Genomic DNA, 18,060 nt, shown 5'->3' with positions numbered 1-18,060 from the left:
CCAACTCAACCCCCCACCCACCCGTGCTGAGCAGAAGCCCCCAAAAAAAACCCCCCAAGGGCGCCCACGGAGAGAAGAAACCAAACCAATACTGCAACAATCAGACTGTTGGGAAGGCGCGGAAATTTAAAAATGTTTGGACAGGAAGAGAAAGGGGGGAAAAAGAAACCGTAAAGGGGGAGGGACGCAGGCGGGGGACGAGGAGGGAAAGGCGGGGGGGGGGGGAGAGAGCGAAGTAACGGTTCTGAAGCCGCCTCTCCCTTCCCACTCGCGGCTTTGGCTCTTTAGGCGCGGATCTCGGCTTGGCCTCTACCCCCCCCCCTGCCCCGCTCAGCCTCGCCTTTTGGGGCACCGCGGGACGATCCCCAGCGGGGCAAAGACGCGCGGCGCGGGGAGGCCGAGGAAGCTCCGACATTTTGAGCGCCTTGCATCTGGTCCTTGGAAGGAAGGAATTGGGGGGGGGGGATAACCTTCCTCTTCGACTCCCACCCCCACCCCCGCCAGTTTTGTCCTAGGTCTGGCTAGATCACGGTGAGGTGTGCTGCGGAGCGCTAGCGGAACCCGGCGCAGTCCGCGCGCGATCCCGCTACCTGCCCAGGTGCGGCAGCAGAATTGCGCCGGGCTCCGCTAGCGCTCCGAGCCGCGGGGGCCAGCACTCACCTGAGCCGGCTCAGCATTCCCACGGATCCCCTTAAAATGCAGTTTGCAGCTCCACGGGCGGTGGTGGTGGTGGGCAGGCTTGTTCTGGTGCGCCCGGGCAGCGTCTTACCTGCGGCGCAGGGCTTGCTCGAGGCAGCCCAATTACGCCTCCCCGGCTAGCAAATGCGAGTGGGGGTGCTGTGGGTCATTTTCGAAGTCTTTGTACTTCATCAAGCGAGCGCACCGTTGAGGAAAACCCCAATTCGGAACCTGGGCTTGAGAGATCTGGAACGCTGGGGACCCCATTTCTCTTCCTCCCCTCCCGTGTCTTCGAAGGTGTCATCTACCTTCTCCCACGTGAGAGATCTTCGGTGGCGATCCCTTCTGACAAATAAGCTGCTTCAGCTCTCCCGATGTATACTTGGGAACTCGCTGAGATGGTCCTAGGATCCATGTCTCCAAGGCCAGGTTTCCTAGTGGTCAAAGAAAGTGCCCTAAAAGTCAACGGCACTCCGTCGTTCCAGGTTCTGGGCGACAAGCCTAGGAAATGTGAGGGGAAATGGTTCTACTGAGCCCCGTCCCCCTTTCTGTTCCATGAGCATGGGCGTGCCACTCGTCACAGAGGAGCATTTTTTTCCTGGGTAAACAGAGTCTAGTACGGCTCACCTGCTCCGCAGAAGTCAAATTGTCTGAAGATCTTCCCACTACAAATGCGACGTGGGTTTATGAAGCCCGAATTTTTAAGCCTTGTTTGGCATTTCCACCCATATTCAGTCTTGACCTGCTTCAAAGATGGGACTAGATTAGATTACTAGAGTTGGAAGGAACTTTTACGGTAGGTCATATAGTCCAGTCCAATTTCCACCCTCTCCCCCTCAAGCAAGAGTCCCCTAAATAATTTCAGAGAGATTCAAATATTAAATATCTGAGATTTTTTTAAAAGGATAACTTTGATTGGGATTCTGGGTCAAAGATCTAGTCAGATTGGATGTTCTTACCCATTAACAAGTCCGAGTGAAATAATGGACATTTCTTAAGATTGATATTGCTCTTTAGCTGTGTTGGTGCCAAGTGAAAAATAGTTAAAGAGCATGGATAAATATGTACTGCTCAAAAAAATAAAGGGAACACTCAAAGAACACATCCTAGATCTGAATGAATGAAATATTCTCATTGAATACTTTGTTCTGTACAAAGTCGAATGTGCACAACAGCATGTGAAATTGATTGTCAATCAATGTTGCTTCCTACCCTAAGTGGACAGTTTGATTTCACAGAAGTTTGATTTACTTGGAGTTATATTGTATTGTTTAAGTGTTCCCTTTATTTTTTTTGAGCAGTGTATATGACTTCTGGTGTCATTGGTTTCTCACCTTGTGCATTATATTTAAGAGAAATCGAATTAATGCAATTTGCTGTTAGATTGAGTAAGAGTTCATATTAACCACATTGATTATGAAAAGTTTTGAAAAAGAGAAAGAGCATTCCTGTCTCCTTTGGCTTGACACAAAGTCATTTCTGAAACCACAGTTTCTTTTGTGTTGACAATTTGACTAACTTTTTGAACCCATTATGAAACTCCATCATTCTGCTAGAAGCTTGCCAATATATTTACTAACTTTTCAAATATTAAAGCTTTTTTAAAATTAAACCTCTGATGAAATAAAATGTGAGATTTTGTTTTGTTTTACACACAGCAGATTCCTTTAGATGCCGATTTGTTTTTTAATGTCTGGAAAAAGGATAAGATTGGTTTAGTTTTTAAGTGATCCTTCTGAAATCTCTTTTCACAAAAGGAAAAGTTTCTACAATGCAGGGGGAAGTTGCCTGATACAATTTATGAATCCTTTTCTTTTTTAAATTGAGCCAAATTTAAATTGCTCAATATAGCTGGATCTCATCCCTCTTGAAAGTAACAGTCTAAGACCTGCCTCACATAAAACATCAGTTTATCAGTTTCTTAAGATCACAGCAACAGTTGAACTGGGACACACACCCCATTGTATGATACAGACAATGCTTTGTGGAGGCAAATAGTAATGAATTCTCTCCACTGCAACAACTGACGTTTTTAATCAGAAAACCATAAAGATGAGAGATTATTCTAAATAATTGATTAAAGTTATAGGTTTTGTAATTTATTTCCATGCAAATACATATGTTTAATAGTCAGTTTTTCTACTCAGCAATCCTAAAACTCCAGGTAACAATGCAGTTCCAGCCACATCTGCTCAGAACTAAGCTCCATTTACTTAGTTCAGTGCAGTTCAATCCCACATAGATACATAGAAAATGCAGCCTAAACAATCCAATTTCACATTTTTGCTTCCAGGTGCCTATACTACGCTGTTATATAGAAATTTATGGACTCTATAAAAGAGGCTTTGATCAACAGTCCCAAATCTTAACCACAAAAATAAATGCTTATTCTGGATTTATTCTACTGGAACAAATGTGAGTAAATAGTACTACTCTGGCAGTTTAATCTGAGAAACATCTAGAGCATTCCCCAAATCTTATCAAGTCACTAAATGCAATCTAATCTTATAAATTACTTTTATTTAATCTTAAACTTGTGTTTGTGCAAATAGCCAAGATATCACATTCCCACACCGTGTGACTTTGGACTTGATAAATTGCTTCTTACTGTTATCTTTATATGTTATATTGAAGCTTCACTATTCAAACTACCCCAAATTAAGATTTCCTCTCTGGTCAGATACATGTGGTGAATCAACTGGACCTTTGGTCCTAAACCAAAGATTTGACTAGAGGAAAGCTAAATTTCAGCAGAACTTCCTTCAGCAAAAGGGATGTTTAGGAGCTAAGGCATGGCAGTAAAAATATAAGAAAAATAACAATGAAAGCATTTTTAATGAATGTTCCATAGACCTTTTGTTAGCTTATCCATCTCATCAAACGTTTTCGTGATTCAATTGTCCAAAAGTCTCTCTTTTCCTCCCACTTCCCCTTCTGGCATAAAAGGTCTTTTACATACACACTCCTTCATGCACTGTTTCATATTATGTTAACCTCGGTTAGGCTAGATGGTGTTCAGGGATGGGAAATCACAGTAAGCCTTTATAGATCTTTGAAAAGAAAGTTATCAGAAAGCACAAAAACACATCTTCAACCTTTCTCTCCCCACCCAGCCCCATCCTCCCTTAAATGAAGGGTGGGGTGAGCAACAAAAGCAAACCAAGTTTTTTTTTTTTTAAAGTATTCGTAAAAGAAAGGCGAGAGCCCACCCAGTTTCTCGCTAGTATCCGTGAAAAGCTGCTACTGGCGTGATTTTTTTCCTCCCGAGAGAGGAAAAAATATCACCCCCATGTCTGCATTTGGGGGGAGGGGGAGAAGACCGACCCCACCTATTGGATTAAGATGAAGAGAGAGAGGGGGGAAAGGAGAGGCGACAGGTGTACGAGCAGAGGCGCTTCGAAGTCCCGGGGCAAGCGGTGGGGCTTCAGTCCCCGCTGAGGACGCCCTCCTTCCGCCGGCGGTTCTCCAGCAGTTTGGCCACGGCCTGCCTCTTGTAGAGCTTGGCCAGGTCGTAGGCGGTGGCTCCCTTCTTGTTGCGATGCTCCACCCGGCAGGCCGTGCGCTCCAGGAGGAAGGCCACCACGGCCAGGTGGCCCTCCTGGGCGGCCAAGTGCAGCGGCAGGTTGCCCTCGCTGTCCTCCAGGTTCACATCCGCCTGGAACTCCAGCAGAGTCTGCAGCGTGTCGAGGAAACCGGCGCGGGCCGCATCGTGCAGGATGGCGAAGCCGGTGCGGTCTTTCAGATCCGGGTCCGCGCCCCGCAGCAGCAGCTGCCTGGCGATCTGCGGGTTCCCCAGTTTCACCACCTGCAGGAAGAGAAGCGCGAGGCGAGTGGGCGAGGGCGCCCCACCCCCTCCCTGAGGCTCGGGTACGCACGCGTTACGCACGTGTCCGGGTTACACGCGTGTGTCCTCCTCCCCCCCTTTCCACTCCGCCTTACCTGCAGAGCCTTTGCTTAGTTTGGCTTTGGGAAAGCCCGTGGGAAGGTTCCTTAGGGAATCGGGATGCCAACTTCTGCACTCCAGGGGCAGATAAATAACAAAGTCGGTGCATTGGGACGAAGGCTTTCTGAGCCGGGATATTTTGGGGATGACACCAGCAGTTCACATCCATTTGGCATTTCTGGCCGCCCATTTGGTCCTCACCCTTAATGGCCCGTGGCTTCAGAGAGATCTCCCACTCCTTCTTTTCTGGCCGCCTACTTGGTCCTCAACGTCAACTTCAGAGAGACCCCCTCCCTCTCCCATTCCTGCTTTAAAAAGGCGAATTTGTCTCCCATGAGAGATACTGCAATGGCAAGACTTTAAAACCCACCCTACACCACACAGAAACGAATACAGTGCCAAAATAAACACGCAAATAGATGGGTGGGAAATTGTGTTTCCTGTTGTGCCATGATAGAAACGAACAAACTATCTCAAGGGACAGGGTAAGAGGATCAGGGTCTCCGTTAATAGAAATATAATGACACCGATGGGCTTGTCCTCCTTTGATAGAAAATAGGTTTAAAATCCAAAGGGCCCATTCCCAATTGTATAAAGGATAGAGAACCTACCTGACTATTTCTAATAAAAGATGTGTCCATGTAAGGTGTGTAAAAAAAAGTCTGTGTTTGTATCTTATTGGCAAATATACTGCATATACGAAATAGCTCAATTTCTTCCCTTATTTAAGCCTTTCCAGATGCAATTGAGAACACAATAAACAATACTGTAAAGGAAAGGGCAGATAGTGGGTTTAGAATGTAATGTATTTTGCAAACCTGGATGGATCTAAAATTCTTCTTGGGGAAGGAAGTGGAAGCAAACATGGAAAACTACCAGTAGTGAAATGAAAGAAGGGGGAAATTGAAGAATGCCACTATTAAAAACAAAGCTGTGTTGCTTCTGCACTTGCAAAGAACCGAAATGTAATCCTATTATGGTCACATTGTAGACTAATTGTAGATTACTCAGAGAACACATTTTAATCAATAAGACAGAGTATATATTTCCTATGTCCCTTATCTGTGGAGTAACCAGTCAAATGGGTTTATGTGTTTTTTAAAATATCTTAGTAAATTCAGAGGGTCTTAACTTCCAAGGATATGTACAAACAGATTTGCAGTTTTAGTTTCATTTGGGATTGTTATATGAATGCAAATCAATACTTGTAAAGTGTATGGCTTATGTTCAGTTTAAGTAGAAAGTTTTTAAAAGCTGTTGGCTTCCTTAAATATTCCCTTTTTATTTGAATATTGTGCTATTATCACTTAAAAGCACGTTTTCTTAAGAATATCTAGTTTCTGGGGAAATAAAAAATGATATACTCTATTTTTTCTTGTATTTTCATAATTAGGATTGCCCATCTCAGAGACAGACCCTTGTAATTTTTTGGAATATTTTAATCCTTGTATCTGAAGAGCCACGGCCAAATATTGCATACTGAAGTTTACACCTCGGCCAAGCTTTGTTACGAGAACAGCTAGCTTTCAAAGATGATGTGTTCTTTTGCTTTCAGTATTTTTTTTCTTCCTATTTTGCCTACCCATTTATAAAATATTAGAGTGTGCCTTTTACTTTTTTTCTTGCGAGGAATGTGTCTTCTGTTTTAGTATACAAAGGGAAGCAGTTACAGTAAACAAAACTGGAAAATCCATAAAACAAGAAAGAGTTATGCCAGAGAGCATATAAGACTCAGAACATAGATCAGCAGCCACAAAGATGATAGTTTACTAGGAGATAATCTCTTCTTTGGTAATCCAATCACCTGCCCTCTTGTTTACCAATTTGGAATGCAAATACTAGGAATACAGTTAGCTTTCTGGAAAATGGATCGGCCATTATGATAAAATGAACATGTATTCCTTAAACTTTTAAGATGTCACCTTGTATTTCCTGTCAAATTCATAAATTGGGGTAAATACAAAACTCAGAATCAGGTTCCAAAACTGTGGAAGATAAAAGTTATCTATACTATACAAACTATGAGCAAAAGTCTGATTTTTATAGGCAGTTTTAGATGATTCTAAATGTTTTTGTTTTCTGGTGTGGAATTCTTTTAGCAAAGGAAGGGTACAGATTGCATGCAAAGGCCTAAGCCTAGCTGTTCTTAGCCAAAAGAGGCCTTCACTTAAACACCTGATTTGAGAAAAAAAAAAGAATAGGAAAGGGGAAAAAAGAAGGAAATGAGATGAGACAGAAATAATTTAAATGAGACTGTAGAAGCCAATGTGTATTTTCACTTTCTTTGGTAAGCAACATTGACTATCAGCTCAAGTTCTATCATCCACCCACTAGATATTTCTGGCTTACACATACTGAAAATAAGAACCAGCTTCTTCTGTTGTGTTTACTTTTATTCAAATGTGTCCTTGTGTAGCTTGCCTCAAATTATGGTTAGTAATGAAGCTGCAATGAAAAGTAGGTGGTGGAAAAGACACCCCCCCCAGGTAAGCAGAAATGTATCTCTGTAAATCAATAAAGGGGAGGGGGAGAAGGGGGGGCAGAATCATTGGTTCTCATTAAACAGTAAGAAAAAGAATTGGCAATTTAGTAAGGATGTGGAAATTGAGGTTGCACTTTCTTTTTTTAACCAAACCAATTCAAGGATTGGTTCCAAACATGACCTACCTGTTATGGTGCAGAAAAACCTAAAAGAGTTCAAGGCATTTATGCTCCTTACAAATATTTTAGGATCACTGAGCTGAATTTGAAAAGAACACCAAGGAAGGTCCTATTGCAGGAGGGTAGCTTTCCATTTTAAAAATGAGGTCGTGTTGTGTTTTCAGCCCTCCCTCACAGGGACCCATCTTCCAATATTTCAGAAAGTGGATCCTTGTCTGTAGTTGAATCAACAATTTGCTTTTCTTTTAAGGAGCTTGCTCAATAGTCCGCAGTCCTTGGGACCAGATCCACTGGTCTTTCCTCGGAAAATCCTTCCCAGATTTTCACCTACCTTTTTTCTTTTATGTCTGGTTGGGCACCCTTACCTCTCCCCCCCTCCCAACGTAACACTTTCAGCACCGTTACCCAATGTTCTCAAAGGAAAACATCTTTCAGCGGGTGCAGGGTTTTTAGTAGCTGGAACAGCTCCAGAAGCCGCCTGTAAATCTAAACACTGGAAATGGGTGTAGACGGGCGTTATATACCTACGGAAAGGAAATCCTCCCAGCGAAGCGATCCACCGATCTCTCAAAAAGAACCCCGAAGGATGGCGAATCACAAAGCGTTGGGTTTTCGCGATCCAGATCGCCACATTGCTTCGCAGTTATTCAGGGGCGATAGGGGTTTTGGGGCGGGGGAAGGGGGTGAATGCTGGCCAAAATGTGAGGAAAAAATAAACCCCAACCGCCACTTTTTACCAGCCAGACAAACAGCCCCCGTTCAGATACTTGAAACAGATATAATCCGGATTTCAAAACAGGAGGTGTTTACCGATCAAGCCCGGATCGTTCCTTTCCCTCCGCCCCCCCCCCCCGCCTCCGCCACTTGCTTCCCTGTCTCAGAATGTATTTTTTTTTAAAAAAAAGACGAGGTGTCTCGCAGACGAGGTTTATCCCGAGATCAGAGCCACATTAAAAACCAGGTTTGGCTTAAAAAAGTACGTCACTCGAAGGAGAGTCGGAGCGGCGAAAACTTATATAAAATATGGCAACCGACTCGGTTTTAAAAAAAAAAATGCAGATTTTTTTCCTCCCCCCCTTTTTAAAAACGGTCCTTCCCCCCCCCGCACCCCCCCAACTCCGTCAAACCAAGTTCACCTCAAGCGGCGAACGATCGCCTCTCTCAGTCCGCCCGCCCAGAATACCAACCTGCAGCGCAGTCCTCCCAAATCCATTTGGGGCATTGACGTTTATATTATTTTCCAACAAATTAGTAACTTGCGCCAGGTCCCCTCTGGCAGCTGCGGACGCCAACTCATTCGCCCAAGGTTCGGCCATTCCTTTAGGGCGAATTGACGATCGCCCGACGGAAAACCCCCGGGGCTTGTGCTTGATGGTCTTTTAAGGGTTGTTTTTGTTTTGGGGTTTTTTCTGGGGGGGGGGGGGAGGTTTAGCCGGGCATGGCCATCGGAAACTGACAGGCAGGAGCGGGGATGTGAATCTTTCTCGAGTAGCCTTTCTTGTAGTAAATACTCGTAAAGGAGTTGCTTGCCAGAAGCCCGCCCCTCGGTTCACACGTCATACGAGGCTGCTTGCAGCTCCGCTCGAAAAAGCACCTCTAACGCGCACAAAAACGCCCGCCCGCCCGCCTCTCTCTTCTCTCCCCCCCCCTCCGCCGCCACCACCGCCGGACCTTGGCCGGGGCGCCTAAATTGATTCAAGCACTTCAGCGAGCGAGAGAGCGCAGACAAACTTTTGGGGAGGAGGAGGGGGGGCAAGATGGGGAGGGCAAAGAACAAGGTGGAAGGAGGAGGAGGAGAGGAGGAGGAGGAGGAAGAAAAAGAGGAGGAGGAAGGAGAGGAGGGAGGAGGAGGAGAAGAGAAGGAGGAAGGAGAAGAAGAGGAAGAGAAGGAGAGGAAGAATAGGAGGAGAGGAAGGAGGAGAAGGAGAAGAGGAGGAGAAGAAGAAGAGTAGGAGGAAAAAGAAGGAGGGGGAGAAGAGTAGGAGGAGAGGAAGAAGGAGGAGGAGAAGAGGAAGGAGAAGGAGAAGAGACACAACCCACCAGTTCTGTCCAGCCGAGACCCCGGGACGGGCTTCTTTCTTTTGCAAACTGCGGGTTCCGTTGCCGATATTGGCGGGTGGGCCGGTTTGCCCCGCTGAGTCAGTTCTTCGTCCGCCACCCTTGGAACGCCAACGTTAAGAGCGAAGGGGTTAATCCAGTCTCGGTAGCTCCCGGTGGGGGCGACTAACCAGTCCCGATCAGTCTCGGTAGCTCCCGGTGGGGGCGACTAACCAGTCCGGATCAGCTGCTCAACTTTCCACCGGGGGATGATGCGGTGGTGCTTCGCGGCGTTCCCATCCCCGGGGCGCGCGGCAGACCCAACGGGCGCGAAAGTCGCGGTTGGTTGAGGCGGATTGGAGCCGAGCCCGAGCGAGAGCTGGGAAGACCGGGCGCGTCAGCCTGCCCGAGAGGTAGCCGCATCTTTCGCCGCGCCGGCGGTGGTTTCGGCGCTGAGGCGGCAACCGCTTCAAGCTCCGCCAGGTCGTTGCCGATTTGCTGTAGCGCATGGAGCAGCGGCGGCGTTGGCAGCGCCTCTTTGACAGGAGCCCCGAAGGCGCGATCTCAGCCTGGTTAAAAGGCGCCAAAAACCCCGTTCTCTTTTCCCCTCAGAGTGTCGCCAGCCGGTTCCTGCGAGCGTCTGGAAGCTGAGGCGGCTGAGTCAAGCCCGTTGAATTTTAATTTAATTTTAATTTTTTTGTGCGAGCTGCCGCCTCAGAAAGCCGGTTCCTCCTCCTCCAGTCCGCGGTCTCCCTTTCCCCTCCCCGACTTCTCCTCCTCAGCTTTTTTTGAAAAAAGGAAAAACATTTTGAGCGCTCTTTGACTTGAAACACCCGCCCACATTTTAACGGCAGAGATTTAAGGAGGCGCCACGGAGTTCCCGGCAAAAGCAGGAAGGCCTGGGCGGGAGGGCGAGGCCAAGCCAGCGCGCCTCCTCCTCCGCCGCCGCGTTTTTTCTTGCTGGGCTGACAAACGGTTCAGGCCGCGGACCCGCCGTTCGAAGCGGGCCAGTAGGCCTTTGCCCTCAGTTTTCCCCACACTGTTACTAGGCTGGGCCTGAGGAGTTAAGCTGAGGCGACGAGAGCCTCTATTGGCTCTTTTAAGGAGATTGCCCCCCCCCTTTAATATTAGCCTCTTTTCAATATAGCCCGAGGGGTTATCGGTGCCCCCCCCTCCCGCAACCGCTAAATCTTCCACTGCCAGCCCCTGGGCGCCCTCTACAATTGTGGCGATACAAAGCTACCAGAGGCCCCGACGACCCGTTTTACGTTACTTTCTAAGTGTGGGCGCCGCGGGTTATTATTTGTTGACGCCAACTCTGCGGACACCGCAGGAGAGTAAAGGAAGGCGGGCCGAAAGTTAAGGCTACGTGTAAAGGGACCGCAGTGCCCTCTCGTGCATCGGTGATCTCTTTTCCCCGGAGTGGCAGAGCTCGTTCTTTACTACTTCTTACTACTCATTACTACTACTGTGCCCTACCGCGACCCGAGGATCTTGTTTGCCTGCCGCCACCCGCCTCCCCCCCCCCTCCCCCGTCCCCGGGGAGCACAACAGATCAGATTGGCAGAAAAGGTTAGGTAGCCAAAAGAGAGGCTTGGCTGCAGGTTTTCTTTCTCTGGATCTGGTTACTAAGGAGACAGCCCAGACAAGGTCACTCGGAAGGGTCAATGTCAGCTTGCTGCCACTGTAGCAAATGAAAAACTTTCTCTTCTCTCTTTCCACCCCTCCCAAAAAAACCACGTTGCACTTATGTTTTTTACCACACCTTGGGCAAAAAAAGGGAGAAAGATGGTTGTGGCATTTTAAAAATATCGCTGAAGCAAAAAAATCAGGAGCATAAATACTGTTGTGCACAGGAACTACTATTGTATTATTAAAGTGTTGAAGAGTTGACATGAAAACAATCTGCCAACATTACAGTCCATGAGTAAATTCTGAACGTACAGTATTTTCCACTCAGGAGAATATGTTGTGTCAGTAAACTTAAACCATACCTACCATAGTTTATGTCATGAGAATAAATCAACAACAACTTATTATACTGAATTATTGTATCCTTGGATTCATGTAAGATGCAGCGTTCTTTGATTGATTGGGTTTAATGCACCATATGAAAGAGTCAATGGTTGGTCAATCAAAATGGTGGCTTAATGTTTAATGCCCAAGCCAGTCAATAATTTTATTATTATTATTATTTATTAGATTTGTATGCCGCCCCTCTCCGCAGACTCGGGGCAGCTCACAACAGTGATGATTACCTGACAAACCATGGGTAAATCATGCATATTGGGCTAGACATAAAAACAGTTTATGACAAATTTGCAACTATTTTTTTTAGATGAACTGAATTGAATTCTTTATTGGCTAAATGTAATTGGACATGTCTTTGGTGCATATGCTCTGGGTGTACATAAAATAAATAAAAATATATTAATCAAGCATCATAAGATACAACACTTTATGATAGTCATAGGTTACTAATAAGCAATCAAATCAATAGAAAACAAAATATAAACAGTAAAGATACAAGCAATCTGGTTATATTCATAAGTGGGAGGAGATAGGTAGTAGAGAGAATGAGAAGAAGAATAGTAATGCAGTCTTAGATAGTATTGTAGGAATTTAGCAGAGTAATGGCATTCAGGAAAAACTGTCCTTCTGTCTAGTTGTCCTGGTATGCAATGCCCTATACCCATTATGTGAACCTATGACGTGCCACAGGTGGCACGTGGAGCCATAACTGAGGGCACACAAGGCATTGCCCTATGTCAGTTCCAGTGTGCATAAGCCCCAGGAGTGGATTCTAAAATCCTTTACTACCAGTTTGTGTGCACACTCATTTGCACACACACACATGCTTAGAAGCATTCTGGGTGGATGGCATAGACTGCCACTGCTGGCGCTATTGGTTCTTAGTACTGGATCAAACCAAGAGCAATTCATTGCTGATCTGCGAGCTCACCAGTTGATTTTCGACCTTCCGGAAGGCATGGGGGAGGTAGGTTTCTCTTCCCCAGGCTTCAGAAAAACCTCTGGAGACTGTGGATGGTGAAAAACAGACCCAACGGGCCTACCGGAAGTTCAGAAATGAACTTCTGGTTGGGCCATTTTTCACTGTCCCCAGGCTCCAGGAAAGCCTCCGGGGCCTGTGGATGGCAAAATATCAGACCCAACAGTCCTTATGGAAGTTCGGAAATGAACTTCTGGGTGGGCCATTGGGCCATTTTATACCCTCCACAGGTTTCAGGAAATCATCCAGAACCTGTGGATGGCAGAAAGCCAGGGAAGGATGAAAAAAAACACAATGGTCCAACAGGCTCTGAATGCTTTCCTGAAGGCTGGGGAAGGTGAACATGAGATATGATAGAATCTAGAAACTTGATCATCTCTACTGTTGATACAGTAATATTTCTACTAGTATTGTAAATGGTGGTAATATAGGAGGGTTTCTCCTAAAATCTACCACAATTTCTATGATTTTGAGCATGTTTATTTCAAGATTGTTCCAGTTGCATTACAAGGCAACTGGAACAATGCCTGTCTTTATGTAGATTTGTCATTGTCTTCAATGAGATACTGTTTTATCATCCACAACTTCAGTACTGTACTTGAATGAGATGGATGCATCAAAACTCTCAAATGCAAGACCCAATTAAGCAAGACTAAGTGTATTTTAAAAATATATATTTACTTGATTTTTATCCCATTTTCATTATTGTTTGTGAAGAACTCAAGACTACAAATATACCTAAAACTCTTTCCTCCTCCTATTTTTCTCCCACAACAACCCTGTGATATAAATTGGCTGAGAGAGACGACTGACCCAAAGTCACCCAGATGATTTTTCTTGCCTAAAGTTTAACTAAGATGACATGACCACGGTTCACAATTTTAATGAAATCCTCTCCATTGATTCTGTTTGTTGGAAGCTAGCTGTGAAGGATGCAAATTGTGTTCACACCACAAACTGTGATGGTTATAAGTGCAAGGACCAGTAATGAAATCACTTTTTCAGCACTGCTGTAACTATGAACAGTTGTTAAACAGGAGAGAAATTAAACAAGGATCATCTGTATTCTGTAAATATCAGCAGTTATTTCATGAATGACAAGGTATTGTCACAATTAATTTCACATATTTTACTATGCCAGGCCTATCAACTATGGATTATTAAACAGTGGCCTGTTTAGTGGTATGGATAAAATATCACAATGATGCCAAAATTATTATGTGGATAAAGATGTCAACTATGTCATAAGTTCTGGTGCAAGTATATTGCATCAGATCATGTCTTCAACATAAACATCTTTGATTATGCAATGACATGCATGTTATCATTTGTCCCCTTTGCTTATGCTCGTAATCATGTTAGTGGCTGAAGCACAGAGATTGTCTTAAAAATATATTTCTCAGTTTAACTAATAGAATTGGCTGACAGACAAAAACGGTGATATTCTACTGTAAAAGCAAATTGATTTTCCTGCAGTAAGTTACAGTGCCACATTTTAGTAGGATGCACTTGACTTTCCGTTCCTATAATGTAGTTTGCTAGTAGTAGAACAATTAACTACAAAAATGTTTATATGGTGTTCACAGCACTACCTGCTTCAATCAAAATGATGAAGACTGCATTTTACTATCCACATTTTTATAATATTCTTTATGTTACATCACAATATGAATATACAAAAGACAAGGCCTGCAATATGATAATGCAATGCTGTTTTTGTTAGGCTCATTAGTTTGACACATGCAAGCAGAATGAAAGAATTGGAAGACCCCTTGAAGGTCTTTCAGTGCAACCAATATAATATAGTAATATAGCTTCAATCAGGAGTTTTATATTTCTGATTTAGTTGCCTTAGGATTCCTTTTCAGTACTTATGGTATTTGTCCTTATAATGTAATAAACCATGTAGAAATATGGTAGATTGAATTAACTTGATTGCCTGGATTCCCATAATAAACTATCAAACTGGCTAAGTTTACACAGTAGACAGCTTTATATTAGCCAACCACCTTTTAGCACATGCAACATACAATATGCATTAAATATTGCAGAAGGTTTGAGAAAAATTTTGCTGGTCTTTGCCACCAACTCCACTTCTGAAGCAAAATATTATTGTGTTAATCAAGGTAGAATCTCAGCAGGTGGCAGCATCTTGCTGACCTTTTCTAGACTTAGACGTAAAGAAGGGTAAGACTCAGACTAATTGATACTTGGATCAGAGGATCAGAGACCAGCAACAAATTCCAGGACACTAGTCAGAGAAATTTTTAAAAATATCCAGGAAGAAAGCAGTGATAAACTACTTCCTCGTTGTTGCCAAAAATGGTATAGTTATGAGCATGATGTCATCAGGATGTAAACTTCATTCAAGGGAATCTTTGTTTTTTTAATCAGGAATGAATAAGGTGACCATAGTAAATTCTTGTGGGGCTAATAGGAAGTAGTATTATAGGAACAAAGAGTGGTAATTGTGCTTGTATCACTTGCAATCTTGTATTTATGAATAGACCATATCTAAATAGGTAGGTTAAAAGAATATAGTTTATTAACTAGAAGTCACTATTTCTTGGTCTTTTCTGGGACCAGGCAGTTTTAATATGTTTCTTTTTGGTGAGGAGAGAGGTATGCTGTTATATACAGGTAGTCCTTAACTTACAACATTTTTAGTGACTATGTTAAGTTACAATGGCATTGAAAAAAGTAACTTATGACCATGTTTCACACTTATGACTGTTGGTGACATCCCCATGGTCACATGATTCGAATGCTGGACAACTGACTCACATTTATGACAGCTGAAGTGTGATCACCTTTTGCAATCTTCAGACAAGCAAAGTCAATGGGGAAACCAGATTCCCTTAACAATGATGATGCTAATTTAACAACTGCAGTGATGCATTTAGCCAATATGGCAGGAAAAGTGGTAAAATGAGGCAAATCTCACTTAACAAATTTCCCACTTAGCACCATAAATTTTGGGCTCAATTTGAGGACTACCTGTGTTTATCTCTACCAATTTCTCTTTCCATTCCTAGTCTAGTGGGATAATCTCCTGTTACGATTGCAGAGGAATAGGCAAATTTCTCTAACAGCATTAGTTATTAGTCTATAGTTATTTGTAGTAAGGATTATAATAATGAAACAAGATGATACATATTAATATTTTTCAAACAATGTAAATCCAATATTTTGTTAACCAGTTACTCAATTGTTTGCTAGAAAGTTCAATTTATGATTTCAAGTTTCCAGTTAGCAATAATCACGTCTCGGATAAACCTTATTGGCTATGATGCTGCCATTGAGCAATTTATAGTCCACATTTGGTATTCATTAAAATAATAATTCCTGTAATCTGTTTTTTTATTGTAATTCCATAGTCTGTTGAAATATGGAATATGTCCACATCTGAACTACATGTAATCCAGTGGATTTAGCATGCTTGAGAATCATATTCTTATTATAATCTTTATACTATGTCTTTTGAGCTCTTTATATTACTCTCTTACAACAATGGCAATGAGACTTTGTATAAAAATTGCAAAAGTTGCAACAAATAATATTCAGTATTAACCTTAAATTACAGAGGTTTCAGAAACAATTTACATATTTATACTAAACCTAAGTACTCATTTCACAGACTGTGGTTCCAGCAAGGTTATATAACACAAAACCAGAAACAATGATTAACAATGTAACAATAGTTCACATTGTGGTTTAGCATGTACCATAGAATAAATAAGTCACAGTGGCTTTCTTTTTCATTGATTCAATGCATGTTTCCTTAGAAATAAACCATTTCTATTTACATATGTACATTTTATATTGGCTGTGCCCATGATTCATTCAATATAATTTGTGTCTGACAAATAAATGCATAGGACCAATCCATTGATACATAATTAGCATCACATTCATTTTTATTTAATGCACTGAATAAGAAGGAAAATAATTTCATTTTTAGTATAGGCCAAGATTGTATGTATTACGTGCTGTGTATTATAAATTATATTTATTCCCATTTTAATTTCTTTATTTTGTAATTTTCCTGATTTTTTAAAAAATGTTATAAGTTAACAAGAAGTCTTTCTGATCTTATTTTGCTTTAGTTAAGTAATACTCAACTACTGCTGTCTGAAAATGATATTGCAACATTATGCTCAATACAACACTTTTAAAACCTTGACAGGCACTCCATGGCTTCCACCCAATTCTCAAAACTCGCTTTTCAACTTTTTTTTTGGTATTTGTTTAAAGGGACACTTTGTAATAATGTGTGGGTGGACTTGTTTGAGGCTAAGTATATAGCCTGACTCAAAACTGCAGGTCATGAGTATTAAAAGAAACACGTTTAAAGCCAAATAGTGACTGATGATATTAATTGCAAATTGTTTTTCTAATAGCAATATCAACTGCAATTTAATGATTATCCAAAATTTGTCACAGGAGCGTACATCAAGAATAATTGTTTTTGGCTGCTTTTGTTAATTTTTGAGATTGGGTCATGGAGGACTTTTGTATTGTCCGATTCATATAGTGGCCATTTATAGTGAAACTAGATAACCCTGTGACCTGTTGGGTCATCCTTTGAAGGAATAATAGTGCAGTCTCATGTGGCTAGAATGAACATAAAATTTAGACTGACCGTTTTTTTAATGTCCGCGTGGGATGATCCCTTAATCATCTAAGACCATAAATAGAAAAATAATTGACCTCCAAGATCTCTGATTAACCTCCAAGGTCCCTTCCAACTCTTCTAATTCTGTTAATTGTAGTGGTAACAGAATTTCTATAATAAATCAATATTATCTAAGTAGCTAAACAGAAAATCCACGGGCAGAAAAAGAAGCAGTGGGAGCAACTTCCAACTTCTTGTCCGCTTCCCTATTGATTTTCCTTTTGAGAATCTGGCAAAAATGTCAGAAATCATATCATATCTATTTAGATAATGATTTATGGGTGTTAAACTTGATCGCACGACATGACGTATCATGACGTGTTTTGCCTTTGTGGAGCTGGGTGGGTGTTACCTGTATTTGACGCATCTGGCCTACAGGCCGGCAGTTTGACACCCCTGATTTATGGCATGATTTGCTTTGGGTAAATTCACACAACATGGTAAGCTATATAAATTGTCATTTGGAAACTGAAACTGGAAGATTGGCAGGGTATGGAACCAAAACCAGTATAAGTAGATCTAAACTTACCAGCACAACTGAGCCCAAAATTTATGTTGCTAAGTAAGACATTTGTTAAGTAAGTTTTGCCCCATTTTATGATCTTTCTTGACACAGTGTTATGTGAATCACGGCAGTTGTTAAGATAGTGGCATGGTTGTTAAGTGAATTTGGCTTCCCCATTGACTTTGCTTGTCAGAAGGTTGTAAAATGTGATCACATGACCCTGGGACACTGCAACTGTCATAAATTTGAATCAGTTTGCCAAGAGTCTGAATTTTGATAAGATGACTGTGGTCATCAATGGGCGTAAATGTGAAAAATGGTCATAAGTCCATTTTTTCAGTACTGCTGTAACTTCGAAAAGTCACTAAATGAACTGTTGTAGGTCGAGGACTACCTGTAAACCACACTCTGGTTTACTGCATACCCAGTAATATGGCCTATTTCTTTAAAGCCCTACAGGATTGGGTTGCATAGAAGTTGAATAAATTAAAGCCATATTTGGTTCCATTATTAAACTTATAACCCCTTGATTTCCCCCAGTTTTTTCCTCA

The 18,060-nt window shown here is 42.6% G+C and overlaps 1 protein-coding gene and 1 pseudogene across 1 annotated transcript; both read right to left on the bottom strand.

Moving 5' to 3' along the window:
• Positions 1-2,751: 2,751 nt before the first annotated feature.
• On the bottom strand, positions 2,752-8,782 carry CDKN2C (cyclin dependent kinase inhibitor 2C). Its single transcript, XM_070745852.1, has 2 exons — positions 8,470-8,782; positions 2,752-4,483 (listed from the first exon to the last, which is right to left on the bottom strand). The coding sequence occupies exons 1-2, from the start codon at positions 8,596-8,598 to the stop codon at positions 4,103-4,105; spliced, it is 510 nt and encodes a 169-aa protein (XP_070601953.1). The 5' UTR covers positions 8,599-8,782; the 3' UTR covers positions 2,752-4,102.
• Positions 8,783-15,480: 6,698 nt separating this feature from the next.
• LOC139166064 (U4 spliceosomal RNA) lies at positions 15,481-15,639 on the bottom strand (annotated as a pseudogene).
• Between the last annotated feature and the right edge of the window lie 2,421 nt (positions 15,640-18,060).

Source organism: Erythrolamprus reginae, chromosome 3 (assembly GCF_031021105.1).
Source record: "Erythrolamprus reginae isolate rEryReg1 chromosome 3, rEryReg1.hap1, whole genome shotgun sequence".
NCBI lineage: Eukaryota > Metazoa > Chordata > Lepidosauria > Squamata > Dipsadidae > Erythrolamprus > Erythrolamprus reginae.
Note: the sequence above shows the minus strand (reverse complement) of the source record. Positions and strands in the feature narration are given on the sequence as shown.